Source organism: Prionailurus viverrinus, chromosome B1 (genome assembly GCF_022837055.1).
Source record: "Prionailurus viverrinus isolate Anna chromosome B1, UM_Priviv_1.0, whole genome shotgun sequence".
In the NCBI taxonomy this organism is placed as follows: domain Eukaryota; kingdom Metazoa; phylum Chordata; class Mammalia; order Carnivora; family Felidae; genus Prionailurus; species Prionailurus viverrinus.
Window position 1 is genome coordinate 123684924 of NC_062564.1, and position 24915 is coordinate 123709838.

Sequence of the window (24915 nt, forward strand, 5' to 3'; positions counted from 1 at the left end):
ACAAATACTTAGCACCAACAATGAGCAATTACTGTTCTAGGAGCTGAAAATAGAAGTAAAATATACAAACAAACCAAATGATGCCATAATAGTTTGATATACTATTTATTTAGTTATTAATATGGATAGCCTATTCAACATTACAGATGTTTTTCAAAACCTATAATAAAATATAGTCCACTATCCAGCCCAGAAGAAGACAATAAACAAGATCATTCTTACAGTAAGTGTAGCATAAGCACTCACAATAATCGTTCCTTTTCTGGACATCAAAGGGAACAAAGTTTCTTTACCTCCACTGAGGTTTTAATTTTCTTGAATTATAGCTGTTTCTGAGTCAAAAGTCCAACTTCAATCACTCCATAGATATGTGCAGCATCTCCCATTGGAAAGGAAAGAGCTTCTGTCACCCCGGGCAGCCCATTCTACTGTCCTGCAGTCCTTCCATATTGGAGCCCATCATCGTACCTTTCAGCCAGTATTTGTCAAACTTGTGCATGGGGACAAGACAGGTATGTCACAAGGATCTTTTGATTTACAAAGATTGTGTTTCAAAGTTCTAAAAACCCATTTGGTGGTAGTAGTGGCAGTGAAGAATACACTATATTTCGCCAAGAGGGTCTTCTCATCTCTTGGGTCTTGGCGTTGTCACCTTTTCTGATAGCTTTAAGATCTATTGCAGTTCTCTGTGGCAAATGGAGGTGGGACACTCTAACAGCTACTTGGTATGAGACCATCTGCAGAATGAACTGGACTGGCTACTATGGCTTTTATAACCTGCTTCCTTTCTTTAGTATAGACAAACTTCTTTCTTAATCTTTTATTCTATGTACTGCTACTTCTATTTTCTTAATCATGTTTCCTATGTCCTGCTAGTTCTACTAGAAGGTTTAAAAGGATTATAACAGGGGAAATGTCTTGCTTTCAAGATGAATGATGAAAAACAGCGAAGAAAAACCAAAAAACCCCCCAAAAGAACTACCCTCCGATGAACTATACTCAATTTCCTTAGGTGAAAACAAATGCCAAGTGACTTTTAAAGACAAGTGTTGGACGACGCTGATAATTGATAGAAGAAGTGCTGAGGTCAAACTATATCAGATTCTAAAATATAGAGAAAAAAAAAAGATGTACTTAGTGTAAAATAGATTCTTCAGCCCCTTAGTTTCATGCTGAAAACCACCAATGTTTTCAGTATCAGGCTACTGATGATAGCCAATTAAATATGAAATTTAAAAACCTCAGGGAAGTCTTGCCAAGTTTGTGGCAATTTCAAGAGTCTACATAGTTAAGAAGAAGGAGAAACCATAGGGTAAAGAGTGAGAGCATTGGATTTTATTTAACTCTAGGTACCATGGTTTGACATTAGTAAGACTAATGAATGAGCAGCCATACAGTTTTTTGGTCACTGTGCTTCCCAAGCACCAAAAAATGGAGCTATTTTTACTATTCAATTCCATCTTTAATAAGCTAGACAGATCCTGCTGCATTCTTGTTTGTTTCTAATTTACCAGTACATTATTATGTAGTTTACCAAGTGTGAGGAGCAAGTCATTATGTAGTACCAAGTTTACATCATCATAGGACTACAACATGCACATTCTACTTAATGTAGCTCAAGCAACAGGAATACAAGAAAGAGAACAGTTATGGGGTGGAGACTTGTTTTTGACAAATTCATGTTCACACTAACTATGGGTTTAGAAATCTTATTGGGCAGGTACCTACAGCAGTTCTTCAATTGGTACGGGAACATTACACGCATGCACAAGTGATATGGAAGAAAATGAAGCAGAAGAGGCAGCTGGATGGGAGGACAAGGGAAATCAGAGGTGGGATGATGCTGTGTGTCAGGGAAGGGCGGTTCTCAGCTTTCCACAGTAAGTCTCTGCTCTGTGAGAGAGGCCTGTTGGGCAACACTTTTGTTCTCATGACTGCGAAGTTTGGATACAACATCTAGAAAGGCCAAATCCTGTACTTCCTTGTGCAGAGATTCTGGAAGACAAAAAAACAAGATAACAGAGATGCTTCTGTTAAACTGTTCTAATCTTACTATACAGTCTATCCAATACATATACCCAAAATGTTTATTTAGATAATATTTTGAAAAAACTGTAGTAGCCTAGAAATGCTAAGACACTTTTAAGGACAAGGTTGGGCACAGCAGTAGCCTAGAAATGTCTTCTTTATAGATGTGTTATAAAAAATCAAAGGAACTTTACTTGCCATATTTATACATAGATAAATCAAATGTCAAGTTCTATAGTCTAAGTTTGATTAGGGTAATGAGTTATAATGAAACACAGCTCATTGTATGATCTCAAGTTTCAGTTATATACCCCTTGACTCTATCATCAGTTCAAATATGAAGTCGATGACTTAAAAAAAAAATCTCAGATCTGTTTCAAATTAATTTTGTGGCAAATGAATAGGTTGTACTTCACATCCCTTCAACAAATTTCTGTGTCAACAGGCTTCCCTTTTTTATTCCTGATCATCCTCTTTCTGGCTTTCTTGCTCTATTTAACCTCAATTACAGGAAAATACAAGGCTCTTCTTATGACTTTGAGACTGCAAATGAGAAGACTGAGGTCTAGTAAGTTTAATGTAATCAGCATTCCTTAAATTGATATATTTACATTAAGAAGACTTGAGGTCTTATTGTAAATAAGGTTTTTAATAGAAATAGAAAAACATATCCTAAAATACAGATGGAATTTCAAAGGACTCTCAATATCTAAAACAATCTCAAAAAAGAACAAAGTTGGAGGTCTCACACTTTCTAATTTAAAACCTGTTATAAATCTATAATAATCAAATCAGTGTGGTGCTGTCTTTATATCATATAGATAGGTTGCCATATACACACCCACACCCCAACAGAATAAAGCAGAGATCCCAGAAATAAACCCTCATATATGTAGTCAAAATATTTTTGACAAAGATGTCAAGACCATTCAATGATGAAAGGACAGTTTTTTCAACAAATGGTGCTGGTAAAATTGGACAGCCACAAGCCCTTATATACAAAAGTTAAATTTAAGAACTAAAACTGTTAAGACTTAAAATAGAAAGGGAAATGACATTGGACTTAGCAAGGATGACCTTGGATATGCATCAGAAAACACAGGCAACAAAAGGAAAAACAGATATACTGGACTTCATCAAAATGAGGAACTTCTGTGTACCAAAGTATACTACCAATAGAGTGAAAAGGCAACCCACAGAATGGAAGAAAACATTTGCAAATGATATATCCAATAAAAGATTAATATCCTAAACATACAAAGAACCTTTTCAACTCAACACAAAATGACCCTATTAAAAAATGGGCAAAGGACTTGAATAGACATGCCCCAAAGAAGAAAAACAAATGGGTAGTGAACACATGAAAAGATCCTCAATGTCACTAATTGTTAGGGAAATGCAAATCAAAAGCACAATTTGATACCACCTCAGACTCCTCAGGATGGCTATTACAGAAAAAACGAAACAATAAATGGTAGAATGTAGAGAAATTGAAACCCATGTTCATTGCTTGTAGGAGTGTAATATGTTGCAGCCCCTGTGGGTGATGGTTTCCCCCAAAATTAAACTTGTCATTACTGTATGATTTAGCAATTCCATTTCTGTGTATATACCCAAAATAACTAAAAGCAGGGCCTGAAAAAGATATTAGTGCACCAGCGTTTTCATAGTGGCATTATTTACAATAGCCCAAAGGTGTAAATAACCCAAATGTCCATTGATGGATGAATGAATAAACAAAATGTAATACATCTATACAATGGAAAATTATTCAGCCTTAAGAAGAATGAAATTCTGACACAGGTTACAACATGGGTGAGCTTGGAGACATTATGCTAAGTGAAATAAGCCAGACCAAAAAAAAAAAAAACAAAAAAAACAAAACACTGCATGATTCCACTTATGTAAGGTACCTAGAGTAATAAAATTCTCAGAGACAGAAGACAGAATGGTAGGTGCCAAAAGCTGGGGGATGGGTGATTGGTGACATATTTTAACGAGTACTGGGTTTTAGTTTGGGAAAAACAATGGCGGTGATGGTTGTATAACAGTGTGAATGTACTACTCTGCCAATACACTATACATTTAAAAATGGTTATAATGGTAAACTTTATGTATATAATAATCTCAATAACAGAGTCTCTGCAAGGGAACAAGACATAAAGAACTGGCAAATGGGAATTATAGGACCCAAAACTATAGTACTTGAAATAAAAACTTACTGGATAATTTCGAATCAGAGTGGAGTAGAATGGAGGGGATAAAAGAAATCAGTGAACTTTAACAACAGAAATTACCCAATTTGAACAAGAGAGAGAAAAATCTGGGAAAAATTTAATGAAATATTCAGGGGCCTGTGGGATATAACTATAGATCTCACGTTCCTGCCACTAGGAAGGAAAGGAGAAATAGAGTAGGAATGAAAAAGTACCTGAAGAAATATGGTTAAAAAAACTTTCCAAGTTTAGCAAATAGTTATAAGCCTATCATGAAGGTGAGAAAACTTGAAACAGAATAAACCCCCCAAAAAATCCATGCCAAAACACATCACGGTCAAACTTGAATATTAAAGACCCCTCCCCCCCAAAAAAAAACCCAACCCTTGAAATGACACCTTACCAACAAGGGAAAAAAATAACAGGAAGACTGAATTTTTCTTAAACTATGGAAGTCAGAAGAAAGTGGCACATTTTTCAAGTGTTGAGAGAAAAGAACTGTCAACCCAGAATTCTATACCCAGAGAAAATATTTTTCACAAAAAGGGGAAATGAAGACATTCTAAAATAACAGAAAACAAAGAAAATCTGTCACTAGTAGACCTAACCCAAAAGAATGGCTAAAGTAGGTTCTCCAAATAGAAGGAAAATGTTTTTTAAAAAAAGAAAAGGAACCTTGGAACATAAAGAAGGAAAACAACACATATAGCAAAGATGTAAATAAATACAACAGACTTTCTTTCTCTTGAGTTTTCTGAATTATATTTGAAGGTTGAAAACAAAAGTTGTAACAATGTCTAAATGCTGTTGTAAATATATAAGAGGAATATCTTAGATAATTATAAATGAGAGAGGGTAATGAAACTAAATGTTCAAGCAATCAACAAGAAGCCATGAATGAGAAACAAACAGAAAATAAAAAAAATTAAACTGCAGACATAAGCCATAACATCAGTCATTACATAAATGTAAATGGACTAAATAACACAATTAAAAGAGACTGACAGAGTAGATTAAAGCACATAACCTAACAATACACTGTACTTCAAATATAATGATAAAGCAGATGGAAACTAAAAGGGTGGGGAAAGATCCCATGAATGTTATTCAAAAGAAAGTAGAAGTAGCTATATTAATATCAGATAAAGTAGACTTCAAAACCAAAAAATTACCAGAGATGGAAAGGAACATTACATAACGATAGAAATGTCAATCCACCAGGAAGACACAGTAATCCTAAAGGTGTGTGTATCTACCAAAAGAGCTAAAAAAATATGGGAAGCAAAAATTGACAGAATTAAAAGGAGAAACAGATAAAGCCACCATTATTTTTGGAGATTTCAACACCCCTATCTCAACGACAGAACAATTAGTTAGAATATCAAAATAATATAGCAAACTCAATTCCACTACCATCAACCAAAAGGATCTGACATTTTAAAGAACACTCCACCCAATAAACAGGATATACATTCTTTTCAGTGTCCATGGAACATATACCAAGATATGCCAATGATTTCTTGACCAAATCCCTTAGCTAATATCATGATACACAAAATCAGAACTTGTTCTTTATATGAAATATTTGAGTTGATGAAACAGGTGTTATTTTTTTAACACTGATTTTTGACTATTTGCTATGATACTTTCATTATAATCTTTTTGAAATATTTTCAAGTAATCCTATATCCTCCATAAACTAATTTCTAATGTTCTTAAAATCCAAAGCCACCATTTACGACTATTCTATATTTAATGTCAACCATATGTTGATAGATGTAAAATGATAGAAGAAATATTTACCAGATCCCATGAGAGCACAAATCAGGACCATGGAATTGTATTTGATTTCAGGAGCACTTCTCTCATCTGCTAGCAGTCTGTGTAAAATCTGTACAAGTTTAGCACTTTCTAGATCTTTCTCAGCAGTGCCTAGAATATGAAACAAAGTATCAGTTATGACCACTGTTTACGAGCCTGGTGCAATGTGGCTAAACATCGATTCCCTTTCTAGAAACTGACCACATAAAACCCTCCAAAAGGGACTCATTAAATAAAATAACAATGAGAGAGAGAGAATATTAAATTTAGACCTTATTTAAAAAACAGAGTTAAGAATTCAGATATTTCAGGAGTTTAAGCTTAAAATTTAGCTTTACAATATTCCTTTTAATATGAGGCAATTAAAAATCTTTATTTTGGAAAATGTTAAACACATACAAAAGTAGAAAAGAATACATAGTGATACATTACTTACTATTATGTCCAAACATGTTCATCTAGCTCTAGATTCATTCACCTACTTTCACCCATCCCAAATTATTTTGGAGAAAATCCTAAAAATGACATGGCTTCTTTCATATGTATTTAGGTATGTATCTTTAAGAAATGAAGTCTCTTAGTGCAACTCCTATCAAAATACCAGGAGATTTTCTGTAGAAAATCGCTAAGTTTATACTAAAATTTATATGGAAAGCCACAGGCCTTAGAATCTTGATAAGTAATAAAGTGGGGGGAATTTTCTACCTGATATTAAGGCTCACTATATAGCACAGTTATCAAAGCAATGTGGTCTTGGTGGAGAGACAGAGAATTTAACAGAGAACCCCAGAAATAGACCCAGTGTGATTTTTGACAAAGGTACAAAATCAATTCAGGGAAGGCAAGATAGGCTCTGCAAGAAACATTGACCTAAACCACACACCCTGTACAGATATTAACTCAAAATGGATTACAGACGTAAGTAGAAAATGTAAAACTATAAAACTTTTGGAATATATAAAAAATTTTCAACTCAATAGTTAAAAATTAGAAAATGAGCAAAAAGGGAGGTGTCATAATGGCAGAGGAGCATGGAAATTCTCTGCTTCTTTCATCCCTGAAATGCAGCTCAATCAGCACCAAACCATTTTGCACACCTAGAAAATTGAGCTGAGGACTAACACAACAATCTGCATAACTAGAGCCACAGAACTCAGCAGATAAGCAGTGCAGAGAGGTGAACTGGGGGAGAGAGAAGTCATGGAGGGTAGGGAGCTGTTTTTGTTTGCAGAGACAGGGGGAAGACAGGGGGGAGAGTACAGGAAAAGCACTCCCCCCAAAAGCCTCTAGAAAGAAAGAGAAAGAGTGGAAATACCCACAAAGAACTGAACAATAAAGGGAAAAAGGAGAGGGTTTCAATACCATTAAGACTCTATAAATAGGGGAGCACAGAGTTGGGAACTCCACAGCTTGATACCTGGTGGGGCTCTGGTGGGAAGGATGAATCCCTAGGAGCAGACAGTGAGGTCTGAAGGGTCCTTGGGCCACACGGGGAGAAGCAGGTCCCCTGCCAGGAGGACATTTTGTAGAGGCCGTGAAACCTCCCCACAGGCAAAAGTCCCAGTGGACCCCAGATTATAGACAAGTTTGCTGGTGTTGGAAAAGGATGCTAGGGTGCAGTGAAGCCTGGAGCCAGATATGTGTTATGATTTCCCTTAGTCCCTGGATCGCTGCTGTTACACCATCATGCAAAATTTTTCTGGGGTGGGCTGGCACCCAGACACAGTCTCTGAAGTGGTGTGCTTGTGGGAGCATTTCTGGAGGCAGGCCGGCACCCAGCCATTGCTTGGTGACACCCTCCCCTAGAGGGTCAGAGTGGGTTCAAGCCGCAGGGCCATTAGAAGTGAGGGGTTTGGAAACACAGAAACATCTGAGATAAAATTTGGGAGGGAGGTGCTGCTTGGCAGGCTAATGGCTTGGTGGTGGACAGTGAAGAAGCGGAAGTGGATGGAAGCTGAAGACAAAGGAGGGATGCTTGATAGCCAGTTGGAAAGAGCACAGCTCTGATGCTAGAACCTGGGAAGCTGGGTGATTCCCCTGCACAAGTGTATACACGCATATGCACACCACACCAATCCACCCCAGTAAGCTAAGCAGCGCCACCTAGTGGAGAATGGAGCCGTTACACCAAGCCCCGTCCAATTGTGCCAACCAAGCCCTAGAGGACGACCACAAATTTCTCCCCCTACTTAGTGTATGGACTATAAAATGCTTCACAGTTTGACTTCTAGGGGAAACTAGATGTAATTTCATTCTTTTGACTGGTCCATCTATTCATATTTTGTCTTTTCTTATTCATGGATAGAGAAAGAGAAAAAAATTATTTTTATTTTGTTTTATAAAAAATATTTTTAAAAATTTTTTGACGATATTTTTATTATTTTTTGTAGTCTACCTCATTTCATTTTGTCCTGTTATTGTATACATTTTTAAATGTTTTCTTTTTTTCCTTTTCTTTATTTTCCCTTTTCTTTATTTTCCCTTCTCTGTTTTACCAAGCTACTTTCAACAAACCACACCAAAATACATCTAGGATCTAGCTTCCTTTACTTGATTTGTGTGTATGTTGTTTTTATTCTTTTTCTTCCTCCAAAATGATGAAACAAAGGAATTCACCCCAAAAGAAAGAACACGAAGAAATGACAGCCAGGGACTTAACACAGATACAAGCAAGATGTCTGAACCAGAATTTAGAATCAGGAATACTAGCTGGGGTTGAAAAAAGCATAGAATTGTTTCCTGCAGAGATAAAAGAAGTAAAATCTAGTCAGGACGAGATTAAAAATGCAGTAACTGAGATGCAATCTCGAATGGATGTCACAGTGGCAAGAATGGATGAAGCAGAGCAGCAAACCAGCACTATAGAAGACAAACTTATGGAGAATAATGAAGCAGAAAAAAGAGGGAAATAAGGCAAAAAAAGCACACTATAAGAATTAGAGAACTCAGTGATGGATTAAAAAGGAATAACATCCGAATCATAGGGGCCCCAGAAACTGAAGAGAGATAAAAATGCGTAGAAGGTTTATGTGAGCAAATCATAGCAGAAAACATTCCTAACCTGGGGGAAAAAAAGACATCAAAATCTAGGAAGCACAGAGAACTCCCATTAGATTCAACAAAAACCAACCATCAACAAGGCAATCAAAGTCAAATTCATAAAATACACAGACAAGAAAAGAATGATGAAAGCAGCAAGAGGAAAAAACTCCTTAACCCTATATGGGCAGACAGCTCAGGTTTGCAACAGACCTATCAACAGAAACTTGGCAGGTCATAAAGGAATGGCAGGATATATTCAACATGCTGAATCAGAAAATTATGCAGCCAAGAATTCTTTATCCAGCAAGACTGTCATTCAAAATAGAAGGAGAGAGAGTTTCTCAGACAAACAAAAACTAAAGGAGTTTGTGATCACTAAACCAGCCCTGCAAGAAATTTTAAGAGGGACTCTCTGAGGGGAGAAAAGATAAACTAAAACAAAAATGACCAAAAGCAACAAAGACTAGAAAGGACCAGAGAATACCACCAGAAACTCCAACTCTAGAGGCAATACAATGGTAATATGTTCATATCTTTCAGTACTCACCCTAAATGTAAAGGGACTAAACACCCCAATAAAAAGAGATAGGGTAATAGAATGGATAAGAAAATAAGATCCATCTATATGCTGTTTATGAGAGACCCATTGTAGACATAAGAACACCTTCAGATTGAAAGTAAGGGGATGGAGAACCATCTATCATGCTAACAGTCATCAAAAGAAAGCTGGAGTACCCATACTTATATCAGACAAATTAGGTTTTAAAATAAAGAGTGTAACTAGAGATGAAGAAGGGCATTATATCATAATTAAGTGATCTACTCGCCACGAAGATCTAACAATTGTAAACATTTATGCCCCAACATAAATGCACCAAAATATATAAATCAACTAATCACAAACATAAAGAAACTCACTGAAATAATACCATAATAGTAGAGGACTACAATACTTCACTTACAACAACGGACAGATCATCTAAGCAGAAAATCAATAAGGAAACAATGACACACTGGACCGGACTTATCCTGAAGCAGCAGAATACACATTCTTCTCTAGAGCACATGGAACATTCTCCAGAATAGATCACATACAGGGACACAAATCAGCCCTCAACAAGTACAAAAAGATCCAGATGATACCATGCATATTTTCAGACCAGAACACTGTGAAACTAGAAATCAATCACAAGAAAAATTTTGGAAAGACCATGAATACTTGGAAACTGAAGAACATCCTACTAAAGAATGAATGAGTTAGCCAAAAAGCTAAAGAGGAAACTAAAAAGTACATGGAAGCCAATGAAAATGATAACACCACAGCCCCAAACTGCAAAGGCAGTCATAAGAGGGAAGTATATGGTAATCCAGGCCTTCCTAAAGAAGGAAGAAAGGTCTCAGATACACAACTTAACCTTGCACCTTGAAGAGCTGGAGAGAGAACAGCAAATAAAACCCCAAGCCAGCAGAAGATGGGAAATAATAAAGATTAGAGCACAAATCAATGGTATCAAAATAAAAAAAAAATAGTAGGACAGATCAATGAAACCAAGAGCTGGTTCTTTGAAAGAATTAAAATTGATAACCCCCTAGCCAGTATGATCAAAAAGAAAAAGGAAAGAACCCAAATAAATAAAATCAAGAATGAAAGAGGGAAGATCACAACCAACACTGCAGAAATACAAATAATAGTAAGAGAGTATTATGAGAAATTATATGCCAGTAAATTGGGCAATCTGGAAGAAATGGACAAATTCCTAGAAACATACAAACTACCAAAACTGAAAAAGGAAGAAATATAAAAATTGAACAGACCCATATCCACTACAGAAATTGAAATAGTAATCAAAAACCTCCCAAAAAACAAGAGTCCAGGGCCAGATGGCTATCCAGGGGAATTTTACTGAACACTTAAAGAGGCGTTAACACCTATTCTTTTGAAGCTGTTCCAAAAAAACAGAAATGGCAGGAAAACTTCCAAACTCATTCTATGAGGCCAGCATTACTTTGATTCTAAAACCAGGTAAAGACCACTCTAGAAAAGAACTACAGATCAATTTCCTTGATGAACATGAATGCAACAATTCTCAACAAGATACTAGCCAATCAGATCCAACAATACATTAAAGGAATCACTCACCATGATCAAGTGGGATTTATACCTGGGATGCAGGGCTGGTTCAATATGCACAAATCACTCAACATCATACATCACATTAATAAAATAAAGGACAAGAACCACCCGATTCTCAATAGATTCAGAGAAAGCATTTGACAAAATACAGCATTCTTTCTTGAGAAAAGCCCTCAAGAAAGTAGGGATAGAAGGATCATACCTCAAGACTACATAAGCCATATATAAAAGACCACTGCTAGTATCATCCTCAATGGCAAAAAATTGAGTATTTCCCCCTAAGATTAGGAACAAGGCAGGGATGTCCACTCTCACCACTATTATTTAACATAGCAATCAGATAACACAAAGGAATAAAAGGCATCCAAATGAACAAGGAGGAAGTCAAACTTTCACTCTTTGTAGACGAAATGATACTCTATATGGAAAACCCAAAAGATTCCACCAAAAACTGCTAGAACTGATCTACGAATCCAGCAAAGTCACAAGATATAAAATCAATGCACAGAAATTGGTTGCTTTACTATACACCAATAATGAAGCAACAGAAAGAGAAATCAAGGAAACAATCCCATTTACAATTGCACCAAAACCCATAAAATACCTAGGAATGAACCTAAGAGGGGAACAATCTATACACTGAAAACTAGAGAAAGCTTATGAAAGAAACTGAAGATGACACAAAAAAATGGAAAAACAAATATTGCTTTTGTTCATGCTCATGGATTGGAAGAACAAATATTGTTTACATGTCGATACTACCCCAAAGCAATCTACATATTCAAGGCAACCCCTATCAAAATAACACCAGCATTCTTTACAGAGCTAGAACAAACAATCCTAAAACTTGTATGGAACCAGAAAAGACCCCGAATTGCCAAAGCAATCCTGAAAAAGCAAACCAGAGCTGGAGGCATCACAATCCTGGACATCAAGATATATTACAAAGCTGTAATCGTCAAGACAGTATGGTATTGGCACAAAAACAGACATTTAGATCAATGGAAGAGAACAGAGAACCCAGAAATGGACCCACAAACATATGGCCAACTAATCTTTGACAAAGCAGGAAAGAATATCCAATGGAATAAAGACAGTCTCTTCAGCAAGTGGTGCTGGGAAAACTGGACAGTGACATGCAGAAGAATGAACTTGGACCACTTTCTTACACCATACACAAAGAGAAACTCAAAATGGATGAAAGACCTAAATGTAAGACAGGAAGCCATCAAAATCCTAGAGGAGAAAGGAGACAGGAACCTCTTTGACCTCAGCCAAACTTCTTACTCAACATGTCTCCAGAGGCAAGGGAAACAAAAGCAAAAATGAACTATTAGGACCTCATCAAGACAAAAAGCATCAGCACAGTGAAGGAAACAATCAGCAAAACTAAAAACCAACCACAAATGGGAGAAGGTATTTGTAAATGACTTATCAGATAAAGGGTTAGTATCCAAAATCTATAAAGAACTTATCAAACTCAATACCAAAAAACAAATGATTCAGTGAAGAAATGGGCAAAAGACATGAATAGACACTTTTCCAAAGAAGACATCCAGATGGCCAACCGAAACATGAAAAAATGCTCAACATCACTCATCACCAGGGAAAATACAAATCAAAATCACAATGAGATACTACCTTACACCTGTCAGAATGGCTAACATTAACAACTTGGGCAACAACAGATGTTGGTGAGGATGCAGAGAAAGAGGATCTCTTTTGCATGTGGGAATACAAACTGGTGCAGCTGCTCCGGAAAACAATATGGAGGTTCCTCAAAAAATTAAAAATAGAACTACCCTACGACCCAGCAATTGTACTAGTAGGTATTTATCCAAAGGATACAGGTGTGCTGTTTTGAAAGAACACATGCACCCCAATGTTTATAGCAGCACTATTGACAATAGCCAAAGTATGGAAAGAGCCCAAATGACCACCGAAAGATGAATGGATAAACAAGTGTGGTATATGTATACACAATGGAGTATTACATGGCAATCAAAAAGAATGAAATCTTGCCATTTGCAACAATGTGGATGGAACTAGAGGGTATTATGCTAAGCGAAATAAGTCAGAGTAAGACAAATATCATATAACTTCACTCATATGAGGAATTTAAGATACAAAACAGATGAACATGGGGAAGGGAAGCAAAAATAATATAAAAACAGGGAGGGGGACAAAACATAAGAGACTCTTAAATATAGAGAACAAAATGAGGGGTTGTGGGTGGGGTGATGGCTAAATGGGCAAGGGTCATTGAGGAAGACACTTGTTGGCATGAACACTAGGTGTTACACACAGGGGATGAATCACTGGATTCTATTCCTGAAATCATTATTGCACTATATGCTAATTAAATTGGATGTAAATTAAAAAATAAATTTAAAAAAATGAGCAAAAAATATCCATAGGTATTTCACCAAAGAATGTATACAGATGGCAAATAATGATGAACATCTTTTCATATGCTTTACCATCAGAAAAATGGAAATTAAAACCATAATGAGATACTTTAACTACAGTTATCAGAGTGGTTAAAATAAAAAAGTGTCAACACCAAATATCTGGTGAGGATGTGGAGAGGACTAGATCACCTATATAGTACTGGCGGGAATGTAGATGGTACAGTCATTCTGGAAAATAGTTTGACAGTTTCATAAAAAATTAAACCTGTAGTTACCATATAACCTAGCAATTGCACTCCTAGACATATATACAAAGAAATGGATACAATGCTCACAAAAAAATTTACACATGAATATTTATAGTAGTTATTTATTTTTAAAAGCCCCAAACTGGAATCAGCCCAGATGTTTTTTGACAGGAATGGTTAAACAAATACTGGTATGTACCTACCATCGAACACTATTCAGCAATAAAAAAAATTATTGAGACTCAAACAAATTGGATGATTCTTTAGGAAATTATGGGAGACAATCCCAAATGGTCACATACTACATGATTCTATATATATAACATTTTAGAAACGAAGGGAAGATTAGTGGTTTCTAGGGATTAGAAGCAAGGTGAGGGGTAAGAGTAGGAGGTAGGTGAGTGTGGTTATAAGTGGAGGGATCCTTATGGCATTAAGCCATTCAGTAGCTTGACTATGGTGGTCGATACACAACCCTATACATCATAAAACTATATAGAACCTAACAAGCGCACACAAACGACTGGGGAAATCTGTGTAGGACTGGTAAATTACATGAATAGTTAAAATATTGTTTATAGTTTTGCAAAATGTTACCATTGGGAGAAGCTGGGCAAAGTATACAAGGGATCTCTGTAGTATTTTTTTTTTAGTTTTACAAAACTGCATGTGAATTTATAATTAAATAAAAAGAAAAAAAAGACTCTTAAAGGTTGCTTTAATACTATTATCATACAAAAGATTTGTAATTCCTTAATCATATCAAACACCTGTAAGGAAACAAGGCTAGAAAAATATGGTTTTCAAAGTGGGTTGTGTATTAAAAAGTATTATCTTAAGCCCAAGGCGCCTAGAAAACATTAGGTAACAATAAAAAAAGTATGTACTCCCTTTTATATAATTCTACGGTAAAGGGACCAGATTCAGGCAAATGCTCTGCTATCAGGAAGCGATGCAATTACAGCTTGTTTGGAAGATACTGGCACAAAACCAGATTCATCCCAGGCTGGGTGGTCAAGCTTATTCTGAAATTGCCCCATCACTTTAAACCATTTAAAATCATGCCATGAACCCAGTTTGGTATTCAATGTCCTCAATGATTCCCACCTTCATTCATCATAGCTCCTCCAACCTAACCCTCCAAGATGGTTGGACTTCTAGGCTGATTCCACCCAAACCCTGTGTTAAGTCATGACTAATCCAGGACTCAAAATGACCTCCAAAGCATCTCTAACTATAGGCCAAGTCACTGAGAATAAGCATATGTTTTCTTGAAGTGTTTTATCTTTAAAATTAAGAAAAATTTTACATCCTATTTATACCTGTGATTTTTTAAAGACTTTTAAAATTCAAAACCCTTTTAGATGAAAAAATCCAAATCTCTCACATCTAAAATCTGAGTAAATGTGACACTAGAGGAAGATATATGATGTTTATGTTTTGGCCTCTCCCTTAGGATAGGGGTTGGTGGGTCCACTTGCTCTTGTGTAGAATTATGGATATAAGTCATCACTGGGAATTAAGAGGTGATCAGTTAACAGTGTTTATCTAAATGGCTTTGACAGGACAAACCTACTAAGTCTATAGTCCTTTGTGGAAGGCAGCCTCAGGCCTTAACCACAGGCATGTGACTGATTGTCCCCAGCTAACTATATCAGAGATTGGTTCCTGGGACAAAGGTTACTATCCATAAGCTAGATGCCTATGAACTAGCTTCTCAAGAAGAATTCTGACCAAGAGGGATGCTATATACTAGACAGAAATTAACTGATTTAAACTCTGCTTTTGCAGAATTCTGAATGTAAAACACACAGAAGACTGACCCAGAAGGTGAAAATTTAGAATGAGGGCAATACTGTAAAGCAACAGAAACCATGGTGATAGAAGGAGATAAGAGAATCAGTAGTAGAGATGGAAAAGAAGGTCTGGGTCACTGGAAGAGTAGCAGACTCTAAACCCGCTGTTGTATTCTAAATAATGTTTCATTTCTCTGGGAGGCCTTCTGAAAATGTTTTCTGTATTCACTAAGTGCCTATAACTTGAAGTAACATTTAAGAGTCAAACTCTAAAAAAGAGTCAATGATTGGCCTAAAAATGTTACCGAAAGCAAAAGCTGTCGTCGCAATCTACAAAACATGATCTCCTATATTCTTAGCTCTAGGTTGCAGACACATACTAGCAAAAGGCTTCTAGTCATGGTTTTGTCTGACTTCTATTCCACTCCTGTGCTTCATTTCATCCAAGATAAAAATAGGAGAAAATAAGTTTGACACTGGGGTACTTACCCAATTCTAAAGCTGCTATTAGTGCCAAAGCAACAAGGGCTTCATTCTGCATTATTACATGTTCACTAGTTGCCATGGTAACTAGATGCTTGATGCCACCACTCTGTACAATGGTTTTAATTACATCCTACAATAAATAAATATCAAAGAATTATAAACTTTACTTTTACACAGAAAGAAACTGCACTATAGTCAGTCAATTCATTGTTAAATTGAGTGGTTTCCTGACAGTGTCCTGTATGAATCATTACATTTAACCATATTTTTTTTTCTTCACAGAAGAAAAGGAAAAAGCTTTTAGCTTTAAATAAATTCATCAAAAGATGACAACTTAAATTACCCAGGTGGAAAAGACCATTGCAGTTCATAGCAAGGAATAGGGAGTCCCAGAAGCTACCAAAGAAATAAAAGTGTGATTGCCCCAAATGTTGCCTTACCACAGGATTAACAAAAGAGAGTAAGACTTGGAATAACAACAACAAAAAAAGTCCTTCCTTTGAAATATTTATTACAGCACCAGGCAGCTGTTCCCCAGGTGATCCAGGTAAAGTCTCTTGTTTTTTTAAGCTTTTATGTCTTTGTTGGATCTGACAAAACTGGATTACATGCAAAGGGACTTGAGGAGAACTTACATCAAAATTCTGTCTCCCTCGGGCACCTGGGTGGCTCAGTCGGTTGAACGTCCAACGTTGGCTCAGGTCATGATCTCAAGGTTCGTGGATTCAGGCCCTGCATCAGGTTCTATGCTGACAGCTCAGGGCCTGGAGCCTGCTTTGGATTCTGTGTCTCCCTCCCTCTGCTCCTCCCCCCTTCGTGCTCATGTGCATGCGCTCTCTCAAAAATAAACATTAAAAAAAAAAATTGTTTCCCTCATTTCTCATGGTACCTATAGCTCTGTCCTCTCCAATGGCAAAGGAGACAGTGTGCTCCAGATTGAAAAAAGCCCAGTGCCAACATTGACTAAGGAAATTACAGAACCTCTCTGCATCTTGGTGACTTTTTCTATAATGCTGGAATAATGTGTTATCATATGTTTGTGTGATAATTACACGGTTATTGCATAAAAAGAACATATAAGAATATATGGCAAAAGTTAGATTTTTAAAAATGGTCACATTTATTTATTTTTTTGTTTTCATCTCAAAGTTTTGTTGCCTGAAAACTCTTGGCTTAAATATGATTTAGTGCAAAGTCTCAATTAGAGAATTTTTAAAAGTAATTTTCTTGGTTCTTACTACTTTCAGTCATTTGAAGTGCCAGATATTAAATACCCCATCTGCATTAGCTTCAAGAGTATAAAACTACTGTAATTAGAATTATTTTTAAAATTAATCTGTTAAAATATTTGAAAAAGGGTTATTTTTATTTTTTTAATGTTTGTTTTTGAGAGAGAGTGTGTGAGCAGGCAAGGGGCAGAGAGAGAGGGAGACACAGAATCTGAAACAGGCTCCAGGCTCTGAGCTGTCAGCACAGAGCCTGATGTGGGGCTCGAACTCACAAACTGTGAGATCATGGCCTGAGCCAAAGTCAGACGCTTAACCGATTGAGCCTCCCAGGCACCCTGAAAAAGGTTTTTTTTTTTTTTTTAAATGGTTCCACCTTATATAAATTCTTAAGAAAACTATCTGTAATGTCTTTGCTTTGAGCCCAAACAACATTTAGAGATCAAACAATCTAAACTGATGGGGTCCTAGTACTGAGATTTTATGGTAGTTGTGTTCTAGCATCCAACAAGCTTTTTCTCATCAACCTCTTTTAGTAAGTGAAAAACGATCTTTTAAAGTCTCTTCTAATGAGAAGAAAGCCTCTCAACACACTGCTTACTGGGTGGGCACTTTATTGAAACAGATATAAAATTCTTAAAATTAGTGAAGAATTTTATAAAAATCACAAAGGAATTTATTGAGTAAAGAAGACCACAAGAGATTCATAGACACACATGCAGTCACCTAATGAAGGTTCCTGGCCTATTATTTCATCCTTTATTTTGTGATTCACCCTGGAAAGTCTACTGTAGTAGAAGGGGTAGGTCATGAATGAAGAAGGAAACTGTATATCAGAAGCAAATAGCTCCCCCGAAAGTTCAAGCATAGGTCCTTTTCCATCTCACTTTTTTGAACAGATATTGAAGGTTTTTTTTTTTTTTTAAATGCCTTGCCCTCTCTCCTCCTACTTCAGTAAGTTTTACTGAGTAAGTCCGCTATGGAGTTACTGTGCCTGACAGAATGGGGGATAAAAGACAAATGAAGCATTGTACTTGTGTTATACGACAAAAGAGAATGATATTGATAGCTGCCCTCTATAGAGCAACCACTACACGCTGGACATTATACAGGGTAGCTTACAGATATTAGCATATTTTTATCCTCAAAGAAAATCCCATTAGCTAGATATTTTCTCCAGTTAATAGACGAAGAAACTGAAGCTCAGATTAAGTTATGAAAATTGTCAGTGATTAAGAGGTAAAAAGCCATGATTCAAATCCAGGCAGTTAGACTGTTTGTGGTCTAACCAAAAGTAAGTGTACTGAATTCATCATAGTGCCATGCACAGGCAGTCACTTAATGTGTTCTCAAGAGGCTCTATGGATGTATTTTAAAGTTACATTTTTAAACTTCAAGATATTAAAAAAAAAAAAAGGGATATCAGCACCATTCCACAGAGCAAAGAGGTTCATCTGGAGAATTACAAATAATTTCAATATCCACATCTAAAAATAATTTTAACTTTTCTAAAATCATTTCACTTATAATAAGTAAACTGTAGAAATAGTAAGATATTTTTCTGGGTAATCCTTCTAAACCCTAGATGTATCTGCAAAATCTCCAAAAATTTTGGACATACTTTAATGCTTTACAAAGTTTTAAATGATGTGTTATTTTGCAATCCTGTTTCTCAAGTTTTCTTGTGGAAAGCTAAATTTTGGTACATACATAACCAAGGCAAATTATCTATGTAACAGTCTTGCATATTTAACTTTTACGGTCAATATGCCCTTAATAACTGAGATAAATTCCTGCTAAAAACTTTGTTGAAAACTGTATAATAACACTGATTATTACAATGTAATGTTCTGAAATAGGCCTGAGTTCAAGGTAATTTATAAGATTGCAGATTGGTGTAGACACTGAATCACCTAACAAAAAATTTTCTTTCTCAACTTTGTAGCATCAAAAACTACTTCTCAGTGTAGGATTTAAATGTTTGTCAGATGAATGAGCGAATGACTAAAAACATTTGTTTAGACAAGTTTTTAGCTTGATAATTGACGAAGAATGTTTCACTCTTAAAGGAAAGAAAAAAGTGTCTTTGACAGGAGGTAATTTTTATGTTCCTAATGTAGAGGCAAAATATATTTTCTGTTTTTGATATCTAAATCAGAAGGTCCAGCTAGTTGCTCAAGAGTTCTAGTCCAGGGCACTCTTTTGAAGGAAGATGTGAATTTACCTATTGGCACAAGTGCAGAAATATACTGTATATGGCTGAGATGACTAAGCTAGTGTGAAACCCTGTGAGTCAGTGCAAACTTTCAGAGGGTTGGACTCTAAGACAGAATTCAGGGTGACTTTAAAAGGAGTAGGATCTTCAAAGTTTAAAAATAACACAAGGACAGAGTTATAATTCACAACAGTTGGTTAAGGATCTACAGGAATGTAAAAAAAAAAAAAACAAACAAACATAAAAACAGAAAAAAACCCTTGAACCTAGTGTTTAAAAGCTTATTCCAGAGCAGCATTTTCCGAAGTATGTTCAGTGGAATGTATTTAATAGATGCAACTTGCAAAAAAGACCCACTGTGCGATAGTAAAGGATGTTTTTTTTTTTGTTGTTTTTTTTTTAGAGTAGTGCTAATGTGTGCTGTGAATTTCAAAGGCAGGGAAAAGAAATGAACTATTTCTCTAACTAATCTGATCGTACAACCGTTTCTCTTTGTGGAATATTCTTTAGCGTTATTATTCAATAGAACATGTTCTGAAAACTGCTCAAAAGGAATTGCAGATTCCACTTCAATGCTTGTGAAATTTGAAAATAATTCTAATCTGGAGCTCCAGAAGGAACACACCTGTGTTCTGATCATTAAAGTATGTCAATCAAGGTTCCTATTGCTGCTTAGCAGCAATATACACTCAACTGTAGGAAAGATATGCAAAAAAAAAAAAAAAACCCCAAACAAACAAAACCCAGTCTATTTGGTACTGAATTATAAACATAAAGTTATAATGTGCCCATAAAGTTATAATCTTGTATCATGGCTATTGTATGTAAGTGATGAATCACTAAATTTTACACCTAAAACCAATTTTACCATATAGGTTAACTAACTAGAATTTGAAAAAATAATTGAAAAGAAAAAAAAAATAAAGGAATATTCAAGGGGGGAACTGTTTTCTTTAAAAAAAAATTGTTTTACATTTATTTAATTTTGAGAGAAAGAGTGCACAAGTGAGGGAGAGGCAGAAAGAGGGAGAGAGAGAATCCCAAGCAAGCTGTGCACTGTCAGTGCAGAACCCGATGTGGGGCTTGAACCCATGAACCCTGAGATTATGACCTGAGCTGAAATCAAGAGTCAGATGCTTAACCGACTGAGCCACCCAGGCGTCCCTTTTGTTACACTAACTAGAATTTAAATAAAAACTTGAAATAAAAAAAAAGATTCTATGGGGGAAATTGTTTTTGTTACACCTCCCCCCCCCCCCCACACACACACACTCCTAGAAAGGTACAATGTAATGTTGCTCTTGTCTTTTTAAAGCACCTACATGTGATGGATGCTTAATGGGTACCGGAAAGCTTTTTTGTTGGGGGAGGGGAGAGTAGGGGTTTAGATGAGGGAAAGGGAACCCTGTGATAAATATTAGCAGAAAAGCCTCAACTCTCAATTTAGTCTAACAGTTTAATGAATTTAGTTCCAAGATTAGGTTAAGAAGTTGTGATGCATTTTCCCATGGACATAAGTGAAATGGTCAAAAGGCTCACTCTGGATAACAGGCTTAAAAAAAATAAAAGGTATATAATACAGATACTAAATCAGCTGGCTTAGCTTCCCACCATTATGATCTTTAAAATAATTCATTTAGTCATTCACTGAACAAAAACAGGTTATCAACCACATGTCAGACACATACTAGATTGGACACTGCTATGAGAATGGATTTCATCCAACTTTGTGAGTTCAGGGCACCATATACTATCTAGATATCACTTAATTTTTAATATCATTAGCTAGCTTGGTCAGTGCTTGGTACACAGAAGATATTTTACACTGAGGATAGTGGTAAAAATAATAACATCAACATTTATGGTGGTTCCATTTACTGAGTGCTTACTTTGTCCTACATTCCAGTTGAGTACTTCATATAGGTGATCTCACTGAATCATTCTCACAACACTTTCGGGTGGGTATCACCCCAGGTTTAATACACTGAGATGTGAAAGACACTTGACCAAGTAAATAGTGGGGATACTACGTGAACTCCTCTGTCTGATTCCAAAGCCTTACTCTTAACTATGATGGACTAGAACTAATTAAAAGCCTCAATTTTCAGTTCTTTTTTCAGAATTCTGGATCACAGGCATCCCTCATTTCATTGCACTTCATTTTATTATTGTGTTTCATAGATACTGTGTTTTTTACAAACTGAATGTTTGTAGCAGCCCCGTGTTAAGCAAGTCTGTCAGCCATTTTTCCAACAGCATTTGCTCACTTTATGCCTGCATCACCTTTTGGTAATTCTCACAAAATTTCAAACTTTTTCATTATTATTATGTTTGTTATGGTGATGTACGATCAGTGATTGACAACTCACTGAAAGCTCAGATGATGGTTAGCATTTTTAGGCATAAAGTGTTTTTTTAATGAAGGCATAAAAATGATTTTTTAAAACATGTTATTGCACACTTAAGAGACTACAATAGGGGCACCTGGGTGGCGCAGTCGGTTAAGCGTCCGACTTCAGCCAGGTCACGATCTCACGGTCTGTGAGTTCGAGCCCCGTGTCAGGCTCTGGGCTGATGGCTCAGAGCCTGGAGCCTGTTTCCGATTCTGTGTCTCCCTCTCTCTCTGCCCCTCCCCCGTTCATGCTCTGTCTCTCTCTGTCCCCCAAAAAATAAATAAATGCTGAAAAAAAAAATTTAAAAACAGACTACAATATAGTGTAAACACAACTTTATATACATTAGGAAACCAAAATGTTCATTTGACTTGCTTTACTGCATTTTCACTTTATTGCAGTGTTCTGGAACTGAACCTATATGATATTTCTGAGGTACACCTGTAATGTATTTATATATAAATAGTGAAATGCAAGCTTATTTATAGGATCTATGATATTGAGTTTCCAAAGGGGCCACTTGCAGGTTTTCCAGCAAATGGTTTCCTCTGGAACTTACTTTTGATTTACTGTGTCGTATGAGGGCAGACAGCAGTCTGTTTGACTCCCCCATCACACCAGCATGATCTTTGGCTTCACACCATTCCACCAAACGCTCCACTAATTTAACATTCTTTCCCAGTTGTTCAGCAGCTTCTGCTATAGGAAAGAAGGCAAACCACAAAAGAAGCAATCATTGATAGGCAACCAACTGAAGTACCTGGCACAGACTGTAAGAGTACAAAAGGAAACTATACATCTAAAACCACAGCACAATGATTTTATTAAGAACTGCGAATACTCCGTATCTGATGGACTGTTTAGCTTTTTCTATAAAGTTGTGGACTTTCATACAAAATACAAAAATACAATTTTATACTCTTGTGGTTCAGCCTGGTAGTCTGTTAGTACTCTGGCAAAATACAACAAAGAGTATCAGAAGGACTCTGAGGAATCAATACAGACAAAGGTTTAGAATTTAGAAATAAGTAAATAAATGTAAGTCATTCCAAGCAGTGGTTTTCATGGTTGTTTCTGTAAACAGAAAAATGATCTCCCTGTCTGCCAAACAAATTAAAAAAAATTTTGACTGTCAGTATATTGAAACATGATTCTTAAGACAAAGTAAAAATGGGTATGAAATACTAAAACATAAAAACCCTTCAGAACTGCTAATGAATCAGTGATAAACCAGGATTATATGTACAATAAAGAGATGCAATATAATTTCCATTTAAAGTCAATTATAACCAAGCATGGGGATTAATGAATGGAGCTCTAAAACCAATCTCTTTTTGCCTTTTATTTGCCATTCATCTTTATGATTACATAATTCTCAAAGCTAAAAACAAGTCCTTTTCAACTAAGGCACACTGACTGTCATACCAAAAATGTACCTTGGGAAAGCATTTCTTTTACCTTGTGCATCTATTAACATTCTCAACGTTCCCAGAAGTTTGAACTGAACTGGGGGCATTTCGGACTTAAGGAATTTCAAAACTGCCTCGGTGACTCCAGCTGATAACATCTTTGCTTTATTTACAACTAGAGAGAGAGAGAGAGAGAGAGAGAGAGAGAGAGAGAGAGGAAAAAGAATATAGTTAAAATGGTGCTAGCATTCTTGATGATAGTCATTCAGTTCAATATACATTTATTGTCTTACTATTTTTAAGGCCCCATGTTACATTTTTCTATTTAAAGGTCATGTTGCTTTTCTGTGTATTTTAAGAATGGGACTGGGGGTGAGGGTAATTATCTTGTTTGTCTATAGGAGCATAACATACAAAATCATACATACTGGCTTTTTAAACCTAATCTCAAATCACTTAAACAATTTGAAAAGGAACACTGACAATGTTGTCTTATTTACAAAAAGCACAATTCCTCAGGCTTAATAAATGTTTCTTTTTACCTGTGTTCTTGACCCAATTGCGTTACTATAGATGTTATAGACATTAATAAGCAATATTAATCTGTTATATGAACCAAATTGATATCTTATAGATTGTATCATCATACAGTTATACTATTTTACCTAATCAGAAGTTTATTTTTAGAAAGTAGAATAATAGCTTTAACTATCTCCTGTACTATTTACCATGATAATGTGATTTCATGGCTCAAAATGTCTTTAATCCAAACACACATTAAGGCTATTTTTAAAAATTATGTCTGCTTATATAGAAGGGGAAACCCCCCCTAAAAGTCATTCTTATAGGGACTCTCTTAAATGATGCTATTATCCTACCTCAACTGAAGATGCTTAAAAAAGCTTAACCATACAATATAATGAAAATCTAGGAGTTTACAAAAGGTAACAGAATATTTGAATGATCTGAACAAATACAACAATTATACCTGTATAGTCTTAGAAAACTTATTTGATATATCTCCATTTATTAGTGAGAAAAATATAAATAATTTGAAGATTTTTTTTTCTTGGTCAGGGCAGGTCCACAAATCACATAAAATAAATACCTTCCCAAAACAATAGATCTTATTTCTTACATAGTTGTTCACCATTTTTAAGTCTTACCTGGAATGGCCAGATTTCTGAGGGCACTTAATGCTGCATGCTGCACAGTTACATTTCCATCTTCTACATGTCTGTCCAGTAAATCCATAAGTTTTTCTACAATTCCATTGTCTACCATATGGATACAATTTCCATCTGAACAAAACAAAAGCATTTTTTCCTTTCCTCTTTACAAATACCTATAAGTATTTTATAATAGTGATGCCTATCAATTGTCCATTATACATTAGGGAAAATGGAACTACATGAAAATAAGATGAATTCCAATACTTTCTCCCATCAGATTTATAGATTTTTTTCTTTATTGAGTGAGAAGTCATGACC

General features: G+C 35.8%; 1 protein-coding gene across 5 annotated transcripts in view; it reads right to left on the reverse strand.

Annotated features, from left to right (window-relative positions):
* Window positions 1–89: 89 nt before the first annotated feature.
* The window catches only part of RAP1GDS1 (Rap1 GTPase-GDP dissociation stimulator 1), a 174858-nt gene continuing 150032 nt past the window's right edge, over window positions 90–24915 (reverse strand). For 4 of the 5 annotated variants that reach the window (XM_047856128.1, XM_047856126.1, XM_047856129.1 and 1 more), the window contains 6 exons: window positions 24592–24726; window positions 23475–23600; window positions 22576–22715; window positions 16186–16312; window positions 6048–6176; window positions 90–1995 (listed from right to left, as the gene is read on the reverse strand). In XM_047856128.1, coding sequence (XP_047712084.1) covers window positions 1868–1995; window positions 6048–6176; window positions 16186–16312; window positions 22576–22715; window positions 23475–23600; window positions 24592–24726 — 785 coding nt within the window. In that variant the 3' untranslated portion in view covers window positions 90–1867. The remainder of the gene's footprint in view (window positions 1996–6047; window positions 6177–16185; window positions 16313–22575; window positions 22716–23474; window positions 23601–24591; window positions 24727–24915) is intronic. The other variant, XM_047856127.1, reaches the window with a different exon arrangement.